At 38.0% G+C, this 19339-nt stretch overlaps 2 protein-coding genes across 3 annotated transcripts in view; one reads left to right on the forward strand and one right to left on the reverse strand.

Annotated features, from left to right (window-relative positions):
• The window catches only part of scamp2 (secretory carrier membrane protein 2), a 24650-nt gene extending 14950 nt beyond the window's left edge, over nucleotides 1–9700 (reverse strand). The window contains exons 1-5 of the mRNA XM_046037760.1: nucleotides 9525–9700; nucleotides 5667–5744; nucleotides 5189–5275; nucleotides 3653–3764; nucleotides 1675–1803 (exon numbers count right to left, since the gene is read on the reverse strand). Of these exons, the coding sequence (XP_045893716.1) occupies nucleotides 1675–1803; nucleotides 3653–3764; nucleotides 5189–5275; nucleotides 5667–5744; nucleotides 9525–9581 (463 nt within the window). The 5' untranslated portion in view covers nucleotides 9582–9700. The remainder of the gene's footprint in view (nucleotides 1–1674; nucleotides 1804–3652; nucleotides 3765–5188; nucleotides 5276–5666; nucleotides 5745–9524) is intronic.
• A 3244-nt stretch (nucleotides 9701–12944) lies between these two features.
• Nucleotides 12945–19339, forward strand: part of mpi (mannose phosphate isomerase) — a 15051-nt gene continuing 8656 nt past the window's right edge. Inside the window, exons 1-3 of one of the 2 annotated variants that reach the window (XM_046038143.1) lie at nucleotides 12945–13233; nucleotides 14738–14865; nucleotides 16443–16643. In XM_046038143.1, the coding sequence (XP_045894099.1) occupies nucleotides 13218–13233; nucleotides 14738–14865; nucleotides 16443–16643 (345 nt within the window). In that variant the 5' untranslated portion in view covers nucleotides 12945–13217. Of the gene's footprint in view, nucleotides 13234–13412; nucleotides 13431–14737; nucleotides 14866–16442; nucleotides 16644–19339 lie in introns of those variants that run through there. The other variant, XM_046038142.1, reaches the window with a different exon arrangement.

Raw genomic sequence — 19339 nt, forward strand, 5'->3', positions numbered from 1 at the left:
TATTAATGTGCTTGGACACAGAGCTCTGTGAACAGCCAGCCTCTTTAGCAATGACCTTTTGTGTCTTGCCCTCCTTGTGCAAGGTGTCAATGGTCGTCTTTTGGACAGCTGTCAAGTCAGCAGTCTTCGCCATGATTGTGTAGCCTACAGAACTAGACTGAGAGACAATTTAAAGGCCTTTGCAGGTGTTTTGAGTCAATTAGCTGATTAGAGTGTGGCACCAGGTGTCTTCAATATTGAACCTTTTCACAATATTCTAATTTTCTGAGATACTGATTTTGGGGTTTTCATTAGTTGTCAGTTATAATCATAAAAATTAAAAGGAATGAACACTTGAAATATATCAGTCTGTGTGGAATGAATGTATACATTATACAAGTTTCACTTTTTGAATGGAATTACTGAAATAAATCAACTTTTTGATGATATTCTAATTATATGACCAGCACCTGTACTGTGTGGTAGGCTTGGGCGGTATCTGTTTTTTCATACCTTCCTGACATTTATTCATTTAGCCAACGCTTTTATCCAAAGTGATCCCGTACGTGCGTAATCCCATGCATGACATTTCACTGGGTATACGGTATATGACAGTATATATGTGTAAAAAAAGAAAGAAAAAAAACGAAGAACAATGCTGCAGGTGATAGAAGTCATTGTAGCAAGTATGACATTGTCTAGCCTAGTGTACTGTGTCTAATATGCAATTAGCCTACTTGGTGCTGTACCAAATGTCTTTTTTTCCATTTAAAGCTTCTACTGAGATTTTCAAATGAACCTTTGAATGTCTGTCATCATATTTTATTATGTCATCACCCTTAACTATACTCAAAATCCTCAATTTGAATAAACTGATTCATCATTGAGAGTTAGTTTTTATTAAATCAACTTTCTTTAATGAATATAACTTGTCAGTTATGGTGCTGTTTTATTGCTGCTAGACCACCCTGTTAATACAAGAGCGTGCTTTCCTTTGTGTGCGGCAAGGGGAGAGTTTTGTGAAAGGCTAAATGCCAAACAAATATGGATTGAAGCAGAATATTTCGTCAGGTACAAACATGTTGTGAATTTTGAAAATGATTACATTATATTTTTGGCTTTTGGACTTTACAATGCCCTGGTGTTATTACAAATGTTTATATAACAGTTGAAAACAATCCTACACATGGGGTTGGAACAATTAGATGACTATATTAGCAATCAGTTGGGTTTTTTGGGCATTTTTGAGGGCCACTACTAAGCAACAGACTCTCTTTCAGCGAGCTAACCCAGTACAAAGAGGCCAGCACTGGCAGAGAGAGAGACAGCAGGGAAAAACAGCCAGTAGAGCCAGAATATTTTCACATCTAATTCTGTTAATTAAGGGTTTATTTCCAACAAACCAGAGTTGGTGACTGTTGTAACAGTGGACAGACTAACCACGATGGTTTTGTTTCTGTGGATTTGAATGAAGTGTGTTTGTTTGTGTGTTCAATGAGTTAACAAGACAATTAAGATAGCCTTAGCTCTGTGAAAGAGACAAACTTAAATTCAGAAGGTGTTCGGGTTTTTTCAGTTTAATAAGGCGCAAATACATGTGCAGTCACTAGTTGTTGGACTGATGGTGGTAGCCCCGTTCTGTTTACATTTCAGCCCCAATGCACACGTCATTTTTATGTACTTCCACATACTTACACATCCAGAGATAATACATCATCTTGCAGACTCTCTGGTACTCTGGTGGGATTTCCTCTGAGAAGTCCTGATAGAAACACGGTTTGATGGGGAAGCTCTTGGGAAGTGGAGGCCAGTTGTTTTCTTTACCTGTCAAGACAACAGACAACATGTACCTTGTTAAAAAGGAAGCGCTTCTCTCTAAAACATAATTTTCACTACTGCCACAAGAGAAGGTTTAGAATGTGTTGCCTAAAAAAAGTAAATCTGAATTTGAACGTTGGAACAGGGTATCTGTGGTTATTTTTAAAATACGGACACATTCATCAATTCACATTCCGATTCTGACATTTTTTAAAATGAAAGAAATGTTTCCCTTCAGAACACATTATAAATATACTTGTGTGTCAGTCCATATGGCAATCCAATTACAATTTCAGCATGTCTCCTCATTATTCACACAATAAAAAGAATATCATATTGACAGTAACATAGGGGAATTCACTGTACTAAGTGAACATAGCTGCTATATTTCCCACACTGCAGGTTAAATACAGTTCACTTTGAAGCAGACATTGCAGCAATTAGATAAGATTTGGGCTGGCAATATAACAATAATGATTATTATGAATAATTATCGCTATATAATTTTCCTCAATAACAATATAACAAATGTTAAATATATCATAAATATAAATATTTGATTTAATTTATTAGAATCACGAACAAATTAGCACTTAATTTAGGTTAATATTAAGGTTTATTTTGCTGAGGCAAAGGGACTGGAAAAAAAGGAGCTATTAATCATGTTTTTTGAAAAAAGATTTTATCATAGTGTTTCTCACGTTCTGACCATAAAGAGTAGTTTAACCACACAACTAACCATCTGGCCTTCAATTTTCATTCAGGGGCAAAAATCTGCCTTTAAACTTGAAAGAAATAATTATCGATATCGAACGATATGAAATGTTTTTATCGTGATAACATTTTAGGCCATATCGTCCAGACCTAGATAAGATATCTTATGTGTTATATTTAAGAAGTTTAAGTACAGCATGTGCATGTATATTTAGACTTGGTTGGCTCTGGACTAACACTACACAGCGCTGCTCACACACCTGATGTATCTAAGCTAGATACTGTTCCCTCCATCTAGTGAAGCACACACACATCTGTACATAACATTACATTTAATAATTATTTTTTTATATATAAGGATATCCATCACAAGTAACTCCGGTCTAAAATGATGAAGGGAAGTTCTGAAATCGTCTGATTTACAGTCAAAGAAAAATGTACTGGTATTAAATGAACAAAGATAAAAGCAAATCTTTGCGTTTGAGAAGCTGTAACCTGCAGATGTTTGGTATTTTTACTTGATAAGTAACTTTAACTAAGAATCATGACCCCAATTTTGTAGTTCTGTCATGATCAATAATCTGTGTTTAACTGACAAACTGATTCAGCACAATAGCAGGGTAAACATACTGCTCATGGAGGCCAATGCAATAGTCAACATTAACTCAAACAACATAAAGTTGTAAACACATAGAAATATAAAACAAAGCTGAAAAGTGATACAACATGTGTAGTTGTCCATGGGTGCTACCAGCATATTTTTGTGTTATTTGTATGATTATCAGTATATGACTCAGAGCTAACGTTAACTGCAATTGACTAGTCAGTAGCCAGCCACACTACTCGATGAAACTGTGTTTTACAGAAGCCTGAGAGGACGCATTGCAAGTCAACATTGCCAGCATCAAAAAGAAAACTATACTAAATATTTTTTGGAATCAGAATCGCAAATCTAACGTGAATCAATTTTTCCCCACCACTATTTGTCACAGCCTGTGTGCAAGGATGCGTTTTGTATTCTTCTCTCCGATTCATAACGCACACATTGCATATTGTTTTCCTGGTTCATTAAGTTGTGCTGCTTCTGATAGTACTGCAGAGAGGAGTGGAGGAGAGGAGGAGAGGTTTTGTCTTTACTGACCTGTCGGGCCTCTGCTCTGTAGCTCCTGCTCTCTGCGGTCCAGCTCAGCAGCTTTTCTCTCCAGCTCCTCCTGCTGCCTCAGCAGATTGGCCTGAGCTGCAGCAGCAGTTGCCTGGAAAAAGGAGAGTCAGAAACACTTTACTCAACAAACACAGTGAATGTACAGGAATGTATCTTGGGGACATTAGGCCAGAGACACGTCAGCAATTCTCAGGAGTTTCACATTACATACAAATTGGTACAGATACAGCAGGACCTTACACAAACTGCAAGGCAACCATGCAAAATGATTCACTATACATATCAGCCTGCATTATATTTGACATATAAAATACAACATAAAGGCGAGCCATTCTGGGCATTACAAGTGTTTTTAAAGGCATGCTTGTATTAAAAGGCCACAATACTGTATGTAAGGCCAGAAATACATATTTATGATCACCATAACACTCTGACTTGGCAGAAAAAGGAAGGACACAGGTGATCTGTAGTGCATTTCATGAATATTTATGACAATTATCAGTAAAGCAAGGAGGCTCATTATAATGTGTAAACTGAGAAGATGTTTTTTATAGCCAGTACAGCGAGGCAGAACGGTTGGTTAGCTCTTTAACTGTCCGGTTATTATAGATCTTACACCTTGTCTAAAATAGGCAAAATATTGGCTAAAAGTTGTATTCAGACCACTCACTCAGATGTTGTTGGAGTCTCTTATTCTTATGTTTACTAAACATGACAACCATAATAATGTGTTTTGTGCCTTGTGCCACAAATACCATACAGTATCTCTCCAGGTTTCTTAAAACAAGGATGTGGTTAGTCTGTTATGCCTTTTAGTTGTTAACATTTAACCAAGATGCAGCATCTTTAATTACAGTGCCGCCATTAGACCCAGTATTGTTTAAACACATTTCAAGGTAGATTTATTTATCATTTTACAATCGTTTTACATTTTACGGCGTTGTATAATGATATTCAGTTGTAAGTTCTTTTTATGCTACTCTCAAAACAAATGTTTCTCAAGACTCCCTCAAAATATTATATATCTACTATCATTGTTGGCAAAATCAGGCTTGAACATTTCTTTTGATGGGAATTAACTTCACACCATCCCCTCACCTTCAACTCCAGTAAAAAAAATTTAAAAAGTAAATAGGAACTGGTAGAGGATCGGTCAAGAATGGCTACTGGGAAGGGCTGTGCATTTATGTTTGTTTTTTCCCAAATTTGGTGAATTTATTTAGCTTTCTTTTGATTTTCTGTTTGTTTTGTCACCTTGTACACTCCTCTACTTGTTACTGTGTGCTCTTGTGGGTTAATCATGTTTTGTGTTGGGTGTACTGGATTTATTTTGTGTGGAAATTAGGCATACAGCTGTACCAATTGTGTAAATAGTAGCATAGCTGCAAACAATTATATTTCGCACACATATATAGGAACTGTATCCAAAGAAGTACTGTCCCTCAATCTATGTCAACAGCAGCAGGTAAGTGGAGGGTTGGGCAGACACAGAGAGATTCAGTATGGCTGACTTACCTGTGGACTGGGCTCTGTAGACGGCTGTAACACAGCAGGCTGGTAGGCAGTGGTGGAGGCTGGAGTGGTATGACTAGCTAGATTGTCCTGTAAAGTAATAAAAAGCAAACAAATGAATTGATTGTGAGGAAAAGTACAATGATGAGACAGCAATACAATACAAACAAGAAAGTGATGGATGACAGGGAAATCAAAGGTAAGGAGAGTAAGTGGAAGCAGGAGGATGGGAAGAACAACAAAAAGTAAAGGAGGAAATTAACAAGGAAGAGGAGACCAAAACATACCGGCAAAACAGCAAGAAGGGTATGGCCTTAAATATTAAATAAGAGGAGAAGTAAGAAAAAATAAAAGACAAAAGGCCAGAAAAGACAAGTGAGACAGGTCAAAGGAGGATGAGGAGAAAAAGCCAAACTAAAGATGACCGTGGAGAAGAAAAAGGAACAAACAAGAAGATAATAAAAGATTTCAGGTAGCTTACTGTGGGATGGGCAGGAAAAGGGTTGTACTGGTCAACTGGTTCTACACCGGAGCTGGTCACTTGTGTGACGGAAGGGTCCTGGAAAACAACAAAACTCAGTCACTCAGCGAATCACACAGAAACAGAGACTTTTACTAAATAAATTCTGTATCAATCCTATCTTAATTGCTTGACTTCTGTTTTACTCTACTTTAGATTGTCAAAGACACTAATACAGACAGTGTCTCGGACCATTAGGCCAGCCCAAGGTGGGGTTTGGTGATGGGTTAGCAACAGATCAGATCAGTGCAGTTATAGAACTGCACTTCTTTGCACTGAACTGGATATAACAGTATAGTAAGACCTGTGGGTTTGTTCAAACACACACTAATCTTGGCTCTTGATATCTGACCTCTGAAAAAACACACACACACAAATATTTATTGCTGTTTATCTTCTGCTGAGAAGAACTCATCCTCAGGAACTTTCATTTCCCGAAAACACTGAAGACAAACTAAAAAAAAAAGTCAGCCAAGACTATGAAATCTGGTACCATGCTTTGACCAAGTCATAAAGTGAAGTACAATAAAATCCAGCTATTGATGCATAACCTCTAAAAGGTATTGATGAATCATTAACTGGGAAGGACTCACTTCTTAACAGCAGTCCGGCACGTGACCACTGGTAAACATTAATTGACCAGTGGGTTCTATATGATCAAAGGCGTCACAATTAATTTAACTGTTCCTAACTGATGAGAGGCCACCGACTGCTGACTTGGAAAAGTGAAAGTGACTAAAGCAGATTCTGGAAGGCTGATGAATTCCATGAATTTTCCAAAACATTCCCTGACCAAATCAAAGCACTCCTATGACATGAAACAAACGTTAAGCCTCACTGGATTTGAAACACCATTTTCCAACTGAAGAATATTTGTTAAAACATTTGTTCCTCCAGTCATTAGGTTTTCTGCAGAGGAAACCAGCTGAAAACCACCGTCTGATGCAATAAACGTGTCAGTAGCACTTTACATACCACTCGGTCATAGTGTGGTTATAGTTTCATAATAAAGAGGTGACAATTAAGTAATGCCATGTAAACACCAATATAATCAGATAATAGCTTGGTGTCACAACCATTTCTAGAATGTGTGTCAATTTCTCCTTTATAAAAAAGTATGAGGAAATAATAAGAACCTCACATGATCACCCAACAACGTCACTTACTGGCAGTGTGACTAAAGGTGCGACCTTATTCACCGTTACTTATTTGCTCACGACACACCTGTTACCATTCCCAGCAAGACATCTGAGCTGTTTCACTCCTCAACTATAAAATGTGGCTCAATTAACAGTTTAACAGTTAAAAAAAATACAACAAATCACATCCTATAAGACTATTTGTTAACTGCCAACTTGAGATACGTAACAATTTTAAAAATATCATCTTTCCAGGGTAGGCTTGAATTGACAGATGGTGTTTTTAACAACTCTTTGTTGATCTCCAAAGCCTACGGGAGATATTCAAAGCGTATTATGCTAAATTTGTTTACCTCATACCACAGTGTAACAGCAGGAAAACTATCTGCAGAGTGGCAACTGAGAGACTGCTTGTGCCTTTTGATGACACAGCATACACAGCAATGAATGAACAAAGCTATAACCAAATTGAACAACCACTTAGCCTGTATGAAATAAGGACTAAGCTGGGACAAGCCAAAAAAAGATGACGGGATGTTAAAAAAACAGCAATGTGGTGTGGAAACACACACACACACAAGCACCTCTGCATTGATATTGATGAAGTTCTATATTAGTCAGGAAAATGTTACAAATTCTAACCTAAAAAGAGGGTAAACATCTACTTGGGAGAAAATCAGCATGATATTGTGACCTTAAAGCCTCTGTACTAGGAAACAGGACTTTCTATGATAACACTTGATTGCCTAGGTGTGGCTGTTGTACCCATTTCATAACTGCAATATGGATATTGCTACTAAATAGACTAGCATCCCTCAACATATTACATCTCAAAGCATCCAGGTGTTAGAAATACATGGCTGTAAAAGCACACTGAAGGTGATTGGAGTGGGGGGCACAATATGTTCAAGATCAAGGTCACAAAGGGTGCACATTTTCAATAATTTTTTCAGTGCTGCCCTCCTGAAATTCTTTCAAAAGTTGGCAACATATCAACTATTTGAATGTTATTGCAGACTGCAGGCTTGTAAGAATATAACCGCTTAATAGTGAACTGCTGCAATGAAGCATAGACAACATATTACAGCTGAAAGCATATTTATTCAGCTACTTCCACACCCAGCAAACACACAGTGGTCTCCACTGACGTCATGGCCATTGTGCACCTGATGCAATAAAGTTTCTAAAAACTCTGGACTACTGTAAAAGTGACTGCGTTATGTAATGTATCATAAAAGACTTTTCACAGAATATACGTTTTGATATGTAGCATGAAATGAGTAATTTATATAATATATTAACTGTAATGTAAAAATCTGTAGCCCTTGAGCCATGAACTCAATCACTGGAGTGTCCCTTTAAAGACCCATATTGGCATAATGTCAGTAATAATCAATATAATAAAACTTGTCTCAAATACAGAAAGGCTGGAATATTGATTAACTGATCGGCCGATGCCTGCACTCATGAGCCCGACAAACAAAAATTGTCAGCCTTGTCAGTGCGGCTGCTGTAGAACAATGTTAGCGCTCTCCTTTGTGAGTTTTGGGAAGATGGTGAAAAAGTTTGTTTTTTGAGCTCTAAATTTCCTCAGTCACCATCCTCTTTTCTAAATGTTAACACGTTTCTCCCATCCTAAATGACAGCAAAGGTTAGTGTTAAATATACATCGTTTTACATTAGAGACTAATGCAGTTGAATGATGTCACTTCTGACAAACTGTAATTCACTCTCCCTTAAACACCAGTCACATTCTGAAATCTACAGCATAACCCCATGTATTTTTTTATTTCATTAATTAATAAACATTCCATCTAAAACAACAGTTACTGGCTAATTTAACCATGTATATAAGATTGTACTCTGCATGAAATAATGGAATTATTCATAGGGATGGGCAATCTGACGATATTAGATCGAGATTGTGATCTAAGGCGTCCATAATCTACTTTTCAGGTGAATCATAGAGATTTTATATCATTTTACTTCTGTTTCCAAACTTCACATAACCTCACTGACTTGCAGATCTATGTTACATGAACAAACAAATAAATATGAAGAAACACTTCCATTTCTAGGTCAGCCACTTTAACGTAGAAGCAAGAAGTGTTAGATGATGGCCTACTTCTGAACATTGAGCAATATTAACTGAACACAGCAGGCCAGTTGTGTTCACAGAAAAGCTGATTCAATAAATGAACAGACTTCTAGACCCGATCATGTTGCTTAAAAACCAGCAGCACCAGTGGAGGCACAATAGCTAGCCTGAAATTGAGGATCCTTTGTGTAATGTAGGTGAAATTACAGGACTCCAAAATGATATCAAATCACATCCAACAGATGAGAAAATCCACATAATGATACAAATCCCGTTGAGATTGAATAGTAACAGTCATGATGTGGCTACAAAAGGTTTGACACACATTCCTAGCTGGCTTCAGTTTAACTTCCTGCAACTAAGCACACAGGATACCCCGCCCCCTTTTCAAACACAGTCAGCTGATTGGTTGACGGATTGTCAATTCTACTGTTTTTGCCAAATGGCTTTCAAGAGAGCAGAAGTAAATCCCTCCTCGACATCCACCCAACAAGTTTCCTGGCGTGCTGGCTACCTTGTAAATGATACCTCGGGCTCAGACCAGCTATCGTTACTTAACAAAATCTAAAACCACACACTTACATTAAAAGGATTGTCGTTGGCAGGGTCGGCAAACGGGTTGCTATCAAATTCCGACATTTTGAAAAGGCTGCGTGATGTTTTGTCCACTACGAAACGGGGAATAAACAACAAACTCTCTTCTGTCGTTTCAGCTGCCTGCTCTTACCACTTCCTCGATTAAAGCTTACAGCGCATGCGCACTGAACCAGCTGGACAATGACGTGTGAGACCGTATATAAAAATACAACGAAGCAAAGCGCGCCACCTGTGGATTTCAGATCAGTAATACAACGTTAACGTTATTTAAAATGTTCTTTAAAAATTAATGTGTCGTCACAACAAAAGTTGAATAATAATCCACCGCCATGTATCGTAGTTCTTGCGCCACAATCTGATTGCTAACCAACAGTAATGCTGCATTCAAGTGCTCCTGGGATGGTACGTCCGCCCGAGTCGTGAAGTCGTTCTTCCGACTTCGGTGTGTTCATGTGCTTTTACAAATCGGAATGTGGAAACAACATGGAAGTAAGATGTGTTGTCCTTGTCATCAAAGTATGCTGAGTTTGTAGCTTTCTTTTACAAAGTGATTTTTGCCCCAGAGTTGTTACTGCACCAGGATAATAACTGACGTTAGAGCAGGGTAATAATAATATATAACAATATAATTTTCGTGAATAACAATGATTTGATTTGAAAGAATTAGCACTACATTACATTACATTCTATTCAGATATTTATTCTGTTGAGGCAATGTTCAACCTCAGATTTACTAGTAGATCAATTGTTTGGCCTGGGGTTGTCAAGATCTGACCATAAAGAATAGTTTAAAAACCACAATTAACCACCTGGTTTCTTCAACTTTTACTCAGGAGCAAAAGTCAGCCTTTAAACTTGAAAGAAATAATGATTTTACATTAATCGTGATAATTATCGATATCGAACAATATTAATATTTTTATTGTAATAAATTTTTTGGAAATATTGCCCAGCCCTACCTGATACCACTAACATATTGTACTGCAAATAATGCTAATAACTTTCCTAATTAATCTAGGACACTCTACATGGGCCCTGCGATGGACTGGCGACCTGTCCAGGGTGTACCCCGCCTTGCGCCTGATGTGAGCTGGGATTGGCTCCAGCCCCCCTGCGACCCTGTACGCAGGATAAGCGGTTGACGATGGATGGATGGATGGATGGACACTCTACATGGACAGCAAACTAACAGTTATAACCTAATCCCACATTACAAATGACACATTAGCAAAAAATGTATACACAATACGTGATATCGCACCATTAATCAAACGTGTCTAACCATCAGCCATGTTGTCCACCATGTTTCTACATGTATGACGTCAACAACTTGGCAACATGTGTACCAACATTTTCTCCGACTCAAAAAGGCTATGAAAACTGCCAACATATGGTCCCCTTTTTATAACTTTATGTAATATAGGCTATATTTGAATACCGTTAATGTATACCTCTCTATGTCCCATTTAAATGTTATTCCTCTATATGCAAAAATATTTAAAAATGAAAACCAAACATTTTCTCAGACTTCCCGAGTTGTTGTTGCGACTTAAGTCGGGAAATAATTTTTCCTATTATTCCGACAACACATGAATACACAGTAAGACCTGGTATTTTTGTTCACTTACATTAAAGGGACAGTTATGTCTTCTGTAGCTGATCTTTGTCAAACATGGAGTTTGAAAGAAGAGGGCATTTAACAGGATGGCCTGATGAAAGATACTACTGGGTTGCATTGTGGGAAATGTAGGATACAGCATTTTTGACATGACTCATAGGACTAAAAGTAAGGATATCTCAACCTCTGCTGCATTCTTTTTAAAATATGTTTCTTGCATGTCTCTCAGTTTAATGGAGGTGAAATGTGAAATTGCAGGAGCACCCCTTTAAACCAGGGAGCTGTTAATGTGGATTGACAGCTTATGTGTGGTTCTCAGTACTGAGTGACCAAAGACAGCATTTTTATCATCTATTATCGCCTCTAATTACATTTCTGTGATATTTCCACAGAGAGCTATATGGTTTTGCTATGTGTTGTATCTCTTATTGAACGCAGAACAAACTAAATAACAATATGGAACAATACAGGCAATACACTCCAATATCGGAGATCTATTTCAATTATAATAATATGTATTAGAAACAAATAGCAAAACCAATTGTAATATTTATAAATAAAAAAATTAAAAACAGAGTAGACCTTACATAGGCTAAAATAATAAAAACATCTGGTGTTAAAACTATACATTAACTTTTTATTTTCAATTGATCACAGAGATGCAGCTTCAAATATTTTTTGCAAGAAATATTACTAATAATTAAATAGATTTTAAAAGCATTTTAGGTAGGTAGATAGATTTATTTTGTCACAACAGGTTATAGAGTGAAATTGAGTTTCCCTTCTGCTAAGTAGCAAACAATGTACATTCATTTAGAAGCAATTATAAAATGGTAAACAGAAATAAACTATATTCAATGGAGCAGTGCTGAGGATGAATTTGAACTTAAGAGCCTGATAGCTTGGGGGAAAAAGCTGCTCAGCAGTCTGGTGGTGAGGCAGCTGAAACATCTGTTTCTCTTCCCAGAAGGTAGCAGGGTGAACAGGCTGTGGCTGGGGTGGGTACTGTCCTTTGGTATCCTTTGGAGTCTGCACAGGTACCTACCTCACCCTCACCGATATCACTGATACTCAGGAAGATGGGTACCAATGATCTTCTGAGCAGTTTTAATCACCCGCTGCAGAGCCCTCCTGTCCTGGGCCATGCACATCCCATACCAGTTAGTGATGTTTTCAGTGTTTTATAGTAGCATATTATCTGTAGTGGAATATACTGTAACTAAGTAGCCAACAACTACTTGAGTACAAATCTGAGGTAGGAGCCTACTTGTGTTTCACTTGACTATTTCCTGTCATGTGGCTTTATACTTCTACTTCACTACATTCTTTTCTGTTCTTTTTTACTCCACTACAGTTATCTGACAGCTTAATAATGAATTGGGATTTTTGCAAACAAAACATGTACATGTACAAAATGTACAAGTAGGCTACAGCTGAAATGATTAGTCGATTAACAGAAAATGTATTGGCAACTGTTTAGAATCTAGTCACTATTCATGCAAAAACATTTAATGGTTCCAGGGCTTCTCAAATGTAAAGATTTGTAATGATATTTATTTTTCTGTATAATTTTATTTCTTCTTAATTCTATTATCAGAATTTTTACAAACCTAGCTATCAAATTTAATAGAGAAAACAATCAGCAGATTAATCCATAATGAAAATAATCATGATAAGCTGCAGCCCTATATAAAATAGATAAAAATTAGCTCCACCTCAACCAAACACAACAGTAAAATCCTGCTTTTACATTAGCCTAATGCATGATTGATAATAATATAATAACATAGGCGTACAATCGCCTTTAACAGTTTAACAGGGGGATATCGATCTAATTTGAGTAGGCTTACTCCTACTTCTAATAAGTATTTTGTTCTGACTATACTTACATGCTTGAAATGACGTAAAATTTTCACTGCAGGAGTTTTCCTTGTACTGTATTGTACAGTGTGGTATTAGTATTTCATGCACCAACGTGTATAATATCGATTATATCAAAACTGGAAAAAAACGAAGCGAGTGGTGACGTCAGCAGCGTTGTGACAGAGGACGTTGCAGCCATGGAGGAAGTGAGAGGTGAGTGAGGCTTTCTCCTTCATATCTGTTTAAAATCTCCTGTTCCGTCGATAAACATTTAGCCAGCTATTGGTGCGACGGTTTATTTACATTACACGGTACCTGATACAGGTTACAGACACACGATGGGACTGGACAATAGAAAAAAGAGTTGTTGAGCATCCATATGATTATTTCAGCCCCGGCGTGGTGTTTTGGTAAATGGGACGCGGACAAGACTGTAACGCTACTGTTTAAAGCAACGCAGTAAGCACTACTGTGAAATAACATGTAGCCTAACTGTAAATGTAGCACGTCCCCTTTCACCACAATATAAATTGTCTACAGCCAAACGCGAAGTGTAAATTTAATTCAAACCGGCCATCAGACGCAAATGTAAACCTGCTTACGGTCTGTGTTTCTGTCAGTGAACGTTGCATCGTCAGCTGGCCGGTGTCCTGCCAGAAAATGCATCCCCTGCGGAATCTGCTTTCACTGTTTTATTGTTTTATAATGAGGGTAGTCTACATATTTAGACAGGCTGTGTTTGATAATTTCTCCTTGTCAAAGTATGCCACATCTTACTGAACTACAAAGCCGTCCACAAACCAGTTTATTAAAATCTAACCTGTATGCTATGTGGAGGTCAAGGTCTGCTTTTTCCTGTTTCTTTTCAATATGGGGTAACAATTTCATAATGTAACAGGCAGTGGTGGTGTGGTGTCCAAACAATAAAGTATTCAGATCCTTTATTTAAGTAGAAGTACAAATACCGCAATGTAAAAACAAAGTAAACCTTCTGCATTGAAAAGTAAAAGTATGTAAGTTTAATCAGACAATTTACTAAAAGTAAAAGAACTCAATGCAGATAAATATCCCCTGTGACTGCTGTGAAGCAGGATTTTACTGTTGCGGCTGATTTAAATGTTTTGTATAGGGCTGTGGCTAATAATTATTTTCATTATGGATATAATCTGCTGATTATTTTCTCCATTAATGCTTGTGTTGTCCAACCAATGGTCCAAACCTCAAGATTATTGAAAATAAATTAAAATAATTAAAAGGAAAAGCAGAAAATCCTCACATTTGTGAACCTCGAACTGTGTTTTTGCATGAAAAATTACATAAACTATTAAAATAGTTACCAATACATTTTTGAAATACAATGCTAATTGAGTGATAGTTTCAGCTGTACTTTTATATATTGTTGGGTAGTTTCATTTATCACAAAACATAATACTGTATAAGGTCTTTGCATGTTTTGTATGCACAAATCTTATTTTGGAAAGTAACTAGTGACTAAAGTTGTCAGATAAATGTAATGAAGTTAAAAGTACAAGATTTCCCTCTGAGATGTAGCAGATTAGAAGTAGTGGCATGAAAAGACAAGACTCAAGTAAAGTACAAGTGCCTTAATTTATACTTAAGTAAAGAACTTTACAGTTCCTCCTAGAATATACTGGATTCAGTTCTGTATTCATTTTTTGTTTTAAGAATTCACACACTAAATTTGGTCCCTCCGCAGTGTTTCCCCTGACCTGTGTCGTGCAAAATTATGCGTGGGGGAAAGTCGGGCAGGCCAGCGAGGTGGCCAAACTAGTGGTTGGTGGAGACCCACTAGCTGTTATAGAGGATGGCAAGCCTTATGCAGAGGTAAGATTATTATTGGGAAGGTACTGTTTCAAATCACTAGACTGGTCCTTGAGCACTTAACCCTCGCTACTCAGAGACGGGGGTGTATTGTATCTTTTGGAGATTACTTACAAACAAGTGGATATATAAAATGTATGTCTAGAAATTGCAGGTTGTGAAAGAAGGATTTTAAATCTCCGGAAATGTTGTCTTCCTTATAAGTTGTGTCAGAACTATAATTTATGGGTGTACGTGTTTTTCTTTCCAGTTTTCTGAAATATCACTTAAAAATTTGACATTAAATTGTTATTCATTCATTCAGTGTAGTTTGTTAAGATAACTACATGTGTAGCAGGTTTTGAGATGGTAACGCTTATGCTCACATTATAAATTTTGCTGTACAGTATTGTTCACCCTCAGAATCAGTACAAAGATGCATCATGTTGTTGCTCGGTGTTCTGGCAGAGAGCCTTGTTCTCTCCATGCCTTTCATAAGTCTTTCCTTAATCTAGCTTCAACAGCCCTGCAGGGTTTGTCATGAAGGTCATTAGTTCAGGTTATGCCAGTCGTGACATTTTCACATACTGCATAACACATAAATGCCACATGCCATGATTTGTATTAGCTTTCATGCTTACAGTCAGATGTTGCTGTGGATGTTAAATGCTACTTAAAAAAATGTGACTTATTGTTTAGAACGTGTAAAATATCAAATTTCCATGACAAACGTCGGCTACATGTTAGCCTAACATTTGTTTGTTTTAATGTAAGGTAAGAAATGATCGCAATCGATTTTTCATTTGTCTATACATTCGTTCAGGTACATTCCAGTGTTTTAACTGATTCGATTTTAGTTTAGGAAATATACATAATCTAGCCGTGATAACAAGTTTAAAATATATGTCTCGATATGCATCATGACAGAATTTACTCAAAAAGAAGCAATATGTTAATACAATAGAACAAGACTGAGAGCAAATAAGTGATCTATGTGATTATAAAAAAAGTAATCAATGGCTGTATGTTATTTGAATTGTACTGAGGCTGTGATATGGGTGGCAGGACCCAGGACACAGGTTAGAGAGACCACCCTGTACTTAGAAGGTTACAGGTTTGAGCCTCACTGCTGCAGTCTGTGTTTGTCCACCAACAAGTGTGTGTCCTTGAGAGACAGAGTCCTTCATTTAAATTTAATGCTTTAGAATAGCCCTCTTATCCAAAGTGATTTACACTGTGTGAGATGATTAGGAATCCTCCCTTCTCATTGACTATGAATCACTTTGGATTATAACATTAGATAAATTGATTAAATGAATGATACCAGGCATCAGAGAGCCAGGGAACAACTGGGACCCCTTTAAGAGGCCTATTAACAGATGATAAAGGAAAAAAACATTTCTGCATGTCTACATTTATCTAGTTTTATTTATTCTGGGATGAATTATAATTTTAATTGGGATTCAGCACTCATCGTTGGTTCATGTTGAGGAAGAGGAAGTGTTTCACATTAACTGTCCCACTTTTATTTATCCAGTTACATCAGTATTTTGATATCCATCTGAATGCGATGTTGAAGTAATCTCTGGTGTCTCCTCCAGTTGTGGATGGGTGCCCACCCAAAAGGTGATGCCCAGATTAAAGACAACAGGATCGCGCAGACCACACTGGGCCAGTGGATCGCCCACTTCCCTGCCTGCCTGGGCTCCAAGGTCAAAGACACTTTCCAGGGTCAGCTGCCCTTCCTCTTCAAAGTCCTCTCTGTCAATACCGCTCTGTCCATACAGGCCCACCCCAACAGGGTGAGTACACAAACACACTCTCCTTCACAGTGTACTGCATAAAATTATTTTTATTATTCTGAATTGGGAAATTGTTGGAAGTGCATACAACAGTATGTTGTTTTCTATGTTTGAATACAGCTGATTAAGGCCCGTATCAGACAGAAAGCATTTTTTCCAGTGAGAGGCACCTTTTTAAAATTGTATTCTGTTGGCAGTGAGTTTATGCGCCCTGGGCGCCTCACGTTTTGGGCGCTTGCTGCGCCTTGCCTTTTCGAAGCCGCGGTCTGAGTGCGCTTTTCTTCCCAGAATTGAAAAAAAATTCAACTCTAGGCAGTAAAGCGCACTCAGACCGCTCCTTCGCGTCATTCGCGTTTTTTTTCCATTGTCCAATCAAATTAATTGAGAGACGGGTGACGGAAGTTTACAGTTGCTTGGATTATCCAGAGACTGCATCAAACTGTCCCTGACTCATCCTAAAATAAGCCTTGAACTGACCATCATTAAGACGAAGCTACTGGCCCAGCTGGTGGTACTACCAGCGGTTTCTCCTCTTTCTTTCTCTCTTTTTCTTGAGGGTCTCATGTACCCACATGGATCTCTGTTTCCCCATCTCCTGCGTGTTTGTACACCTCTCACCCTCAAACAATGCCAGAGCAAGTACCCTCCTTTTGTCTAGTTTTAAAGCAGATGTTTTTAGCAACAAAAGACACAGACCTGTGAGTTGTGATCAAATTTCTGCTAATATGACCGTTATTACAGCACACCTGGACACACCACCGGTCACTGAACAGATCTCTGCCTCACTGCCACAAACAACTGTCTCCACCTGCTGGCATGTAAGGCCGTCTGCTCCCAGCGCTGTTCCAAAGACTTCTATTCCTGTCATCATCACGCATAGACCAGTAAACCGAAATGTGCACATCCCACACAGAAATCATAGTAATCTTATAAGGATTAGGACAACTGCACCAACTCCAGCACCCAGAACAAACACATTTAAAATGGCTCTCTTCAATGTGAGATCTCTGTCAAGTAAGACTTTTATCTTAAATGATTTTATCTTGTCTGCAAATCTATATTTTATGTATTTAACTGAATCCTGGTTGCAAATGAATGACTATAGCCAGCTAGCTGAACTGTGTCCGCCTCAATATGATTGTTTTAGTCAACCGAGGGTCAGTGGTCGTGGTGGTGGGCTAGTGAGCGTGTATAGGAAATATTTAAAATGTCATCAAGTACGCTGTGATGAATTTAACTCCTTTGAAGTTCTCACTCTTAAAGTTGGAGGGCTGCAACCTATCTTATTTGTTATAATTTATCGCCCCCCAAAACCGCCTGGAGGATTTTTCTCAGAACTTCCTGAATTTTTATCTACTCTGGTTTTAAATTATGACAGAATTGTTCTTTGTGGCAATTAATATTCATGTTGATGACCCCAACAATGTTAATGCAACTGACTTTTTAAATATGGCCACTTCTTTTAACTTCAAACAACATGTCAAAGGGCAAACACATAACCGTGGTCATACGCTGGACTTGGTTTTTACCCTGGGTGTCTGACCACAGATGTATTGTTTTTAGCTGCGATTTGCCTGTTACTCATGCCGCCTCACCAAGCTCCGTGTGTTCTCGCATCTTTAATGAACAAAGTGTTTCAAACTTTTGCGCATTCTTTCAGAGCCAAAGCCAACACCTGTAAGATTCCAACACCAACAATCTGGTCGATCACTTCAATCATATCTGCTTGTCGTCACTAAATATTACTGCTCCTCTAAAGGTTAGGCCTACGTCTAAAGCTAGTAAGCAACCCTGGATAAATGACAGCATTCGCAGCCTAAAAAGGGAATGCAGGAAAGCAGAGCGCAGATGGAAAAAATCCAGTCTCCAAGTCCATTACCTCAATCTGAAGGATTTATTAATTAACTACAATAACATGGTTAAGGATGCGAGAACACACTATTTTTCTGAACTCATTACTACACATAAACACAATCCCAGGTTTCTGTTTAAGACTGTGGATCAGCTGGTAAACCCAACCCCTCCTTGTGCCTCAGCTGGAAGTAATGATGACTGTGAATTGTTTTTATCTTATTTTACCAATAAGGTGGTGTCAATCAGAGCCTCTATTACCCCCGCGGCCTCTTACTCAGAGGTTCCTCACCAGCAACAAGAGAGTTTTAACCAGTTTTATCCCATCGACTTGTCTGAGCTTTTAAAAACAGTATCACAAATGAGAGTGTCCTCCGGCCCACTTGATGTAATACCTACAAAATTTTTACTGAAAGTAATGGATTCTGTTGGGCCCCATTTGATCTCTGTTTTCAACAGCTCCCTATCTACTGGTTGTGTCCCTGATTATTTTAAAACGGCTTGCGTGAACCCACTTTTAAAGAAACCTGGTTTAGATCCCTCCCTCCCACATAATTTTAGACCAATTTCAAAACTGCCTTTTATTGCAAAGATTCTAGAAAGAATTGTGTCCAAACAGCTGCTCACTGTACTGGAAAATAACAAATTATTTGAAAAGTTTCAGTCTGGTTTTAGGAAGTACCACAGCACTGAGACTGCCCTGCTTAAAGTCACCAATGACCTTTTAATGTCTGCTGATGAAGGCATGTGCTCAGTCCTGGTACTCCTGGACCTTAGCGCTGCTTTTGACACCATTGATCACAACATCATGTTAGACAGACTGAGGCACTGGGTGGGGATCTCTG

The sequence above is a fragment of the Micropterus dolomieu genome, linkage group LG22, assembly GCF_021292245.1.
Source record: "Micropterus dolomieu isolate WLL.071019.BEF.003 ecotype Adirondacks linkage group LG22, ASM2129224v1, whole genome shotgun sequence".
In the NCBI taxonomy this organism is placed as follows: domain Eukaryota; kingdom Metazoa; phylum Chordata; class Actinopteri; order Centrarchiformes; family Centrarchidae; genus Micropterus; species Micropterus dolomieu.